The 1,344-nt window shown below is 41.9% G+C and overlaps 1 protein-coding gene across 1 annotated transcript in view; it reads left to right on the forward strand.

Annotated features, from left to right (window-relative positions):
• The window catches only part of med24 (mediator complex subunit 24), a 12,202-nt gene that overhangs the window by 3,211 nt on the left and 7,647 nt on the right, over positions 1-1,344 (forward strand). The window contains exons 13-17 of the mRNA XM_025057757.1: positions 325-436; positions 522-664; positions 758-795; positions 903-985; positions 1,200-1,340. Coding sequence (XP_024913525.1) covers positions 325-436; positions 522-664; positions 758-795; positions 903-985; positions 1,200-1,340 — 517 coding nt within the window. The remainder of the gene's footprint in view (positions 1-324; positions 437-521; positions 665-757; positions 796-902; positions 986-1,199; positions 1,341-1,344) is intronic.

A 1,344-nucleotide genomic window follows, 5' to 3' on the forward strand; every position in this document is an offset into this window, starting at 1 on the left:
TATATATATATATAAAATATACTGTTGTCTTCTACTCTTTTTTTGCACCAAGTGAGTAGCGCTCAAATCTCGTTGTACACTGTACAAGGACAATAAAGGCTATTCTATTCTATATATATATATATATATATATACATACATACATACATACATACATACATACATACATATACATGATACACAGCATTTGACACACACACCACGTCACTAACTCTCCACCATCTTTCTCTCTCTCGCTTTCTTCTTCAAATCCCCACTCCTGTCTCCCGTGTCTCTCTTCACTGCTCCGTCTGTCCTGTCCCTCTCCTTGCACATTTGATTTAGCACCGAGGACAGGGAGCTCGCCCCAAAGCTGAAAACTGCAGAAAATGCTAACATTCAGCCAAACCCTGGCCTCATCCTGAGAGCAGAGCCCACTGTCACCAATATTCTTAAGGTAGAGCCTGGTCTGAGTTGTACAGGACAGACAAAAGAGTTGTCTTTACAAGTCTGTGAGTTAATGCTTTTTTCCTGTTTAACAGACAGTAGATGCAGACCACTCCAAGTCCCCTGAGGGCCTCCTTGGTGTCCTGGGACACATGTTGTCTGGGAAAAGCCTTGATCTCCTCTTGGCAGCAGCAGCAGCCACTGGGAAACTCAAATCCTTTGCCCGAAAGTTCATTAAGTAAGTAGATGCAGAATTCTGTAATTCTCCTGAGTCATAAAACTGTTATAGTTTATTTTTATGTTAATACGTTTTTTTTAATATTTCTTTTAGGCTTAATGAGTTTCCCAAGCACATTAGTGGAGAAGGATGTAAGTTGAAGAGCTGGAGTGATGTCTTCCAGTCTGGGGATTTTTGTATTTAGTTACATGAATGATCTGTTGATTCTGGATTTGAAACCCTTTTTTTCTTCTCTCAGCAAAGTCCGCCTCGGTCCGAGCCCTGCTCTTTGACATTTCTTTTCTCATGCTCTGCCATGTGGTACAGACATATGGCTCCGAGGTGAGTCTTTTATGTTTTGGCAGTTCATAAATTAGCCTGCTATTACATTTTAGGCCCACTAGATGTCATAAAAGTTTCACATTTTACTACTTTCTTCAACATCTACCCTTGCTGAACATTAGTTTTGCAGTTGGATTCCTCGATATATTTTGGTCACTCTAGTTATTTTGATCTAAACTGACTAATCTAACTTATACACCCACACCCCCTCCAGGTGATCCTGTCAGACCCCAGCCCTTCTGGGGAAACGCCCTTCTTTGAAACATGGCTCCAGACATGTATGCCTGAAGAGGGCAAGACTTTGAATCCAGACCACCCTTGCTTCAGACCTGAGCCTGGAAAGGTGGAGAGCCTGGTCA

The sequence above is a fragment of the Cynoglossus semilaevis genome, chromosome 8, assembly GCF_000523025.1.
Source record: "Cynoglossus semilaevis isolate Cse_v1.0 chromosome 8, Cse_v1.0, whole genome shotgun sequence".
NCBI classification, from domain to species: domain Eukaryota; kingdom Metazoa; phylum Chordata; class Actinopteri; order Pleuronectiformes; family Cynoglossidae; genus Cynoglossus; species Cynoglossus semilaevis.